Genomic DNA, 1200 nt, shown 5'->3' on the forward strand with positions numbered 1-1200 from the left:
TCTGTCTTATTTTCTAAAATCATGAAGCACAAAACTCTTAAGAAGACCATTCTGATAGTAAACAACTCCCCTCCTGAGGCAAGAATGGCGTATCATTAGAGAGTCATGGTGCACATTTTTGCCTACATGATGATATGATTCAAGGCAAGATTCATTGAACACCTTTACCCAACACTGGCAGGGGCTATGAGAAGTATCATCCTTCAGCTGCAGTGAAGTTCACAAAATCTGCTGGAATAAATGGCTAAAGGTAATATCTCTTATGTTACTGAATTCATTCTCAAAGGAATTACAGACCGACCAGAGCTCCAGGCCCCGTGTTTCATGGTGTTTTTAGTTATCTATGTGGTCACAGTGCTAGGCAACCTTGGCTTGATTACCTTAATCAGGATTGATGCTCGACTCCACACCCCGATGTACTATTTCCTTAGTCACCTGGCCTTTGTTGACCTTTGTTACTCCTCTGCTATTACGCCAAAGATGATGGTGAATTTTGTTGTGGAATGCAACACTATTCTTTTCCATGCTTGTGCAACACAACTGGGTTGTTTTCTCACCTTCATGATCACTGAGTGTTTCCTTTTAGCCTCCATGGCCTATGATCGCTATGTTGCCATCTGTAGTCCCCTGCATTATTCAACACTGATGTCAAGAAGAGTCTGCATTCAACTAGTGGCAATTCCATATATATACAGCTTCCTGGTAGCCCTCTTCCATACCATCATCACTTTCCGTCTGACTTACTGTGGCCCCAACGTAATTAACCATTTCTACTGTGATGACCTCCCTCTATTAGCGCTGTCCTGCTCAGACACACACATGAAGGAAATTCTGATTTTTGCCTTTGCTGGTTTTGATATGATCTGTTCATCTTCCATTGTCCTCACCTCCTACATCTTTATCATTGCTGCTATCCTAAGGATCCGCTCTACCCAGGGGCGACGCAAAGCCATTTCCACCTGCGGCTCCCATATGGTGGCTGTTACTATCTTCTACGGCACTCTGATCTTTATGTACCTACAGCCCAAATCAAATCACTCCTTAGACACAGACAAAATGGCTTCTGTATTCTACACAGTGGTGATCCCCATGTTGAACCCCCTAATCTATAGTCTGAGGAACAAAGAAGTCAAAGATGCCTCAAAGAAAGCCTTAGATACATGTTGTGAAACCTTAAAGATATTAAAATTAAGAAATTAA

General features: G+C 42.2%; 1 protein-coding gene across 1 annotated transcript; it reads left to right on the top strand.

Annotated features, from left to right (window-relative positions):
* Positions 1 to 240: 240 nt before the first annotated feature.
* LOC138384967 (olfactory receptor 8U3) lies at positions 241 to 1200 on the top strand. Its single transcript, XM_069470606.1, has one exon. It carries the CDS (start codon positions 241 to 243, stop codon positions 1198 to 1200), a length of 960 nt encoding a protein of 319 aa, XP_069326707.1.

Source organism: Eulemur rufifrons, chromosome 6 (genome assembly GCF_041146395.1).
Source record: "Eulemur rufifrons isolate Redbay chromosome 6, OSU_ERuf_1, whole genome shotgun sequence".
NCBI lineage: Eukaryota > Metazoa > Chordata > Mammalia > Primates > Lemuridae > Eulemur > Eulemur rufifrons.

Coding starts and splice junctions, on each gene's coding strand:
- LOC138384967 (XM_069470606.1), top strand. CDS start 241: ATGGCTAAAGGTAATATCTCTTATGTTACTGAATTCATTCTCAAAGGA.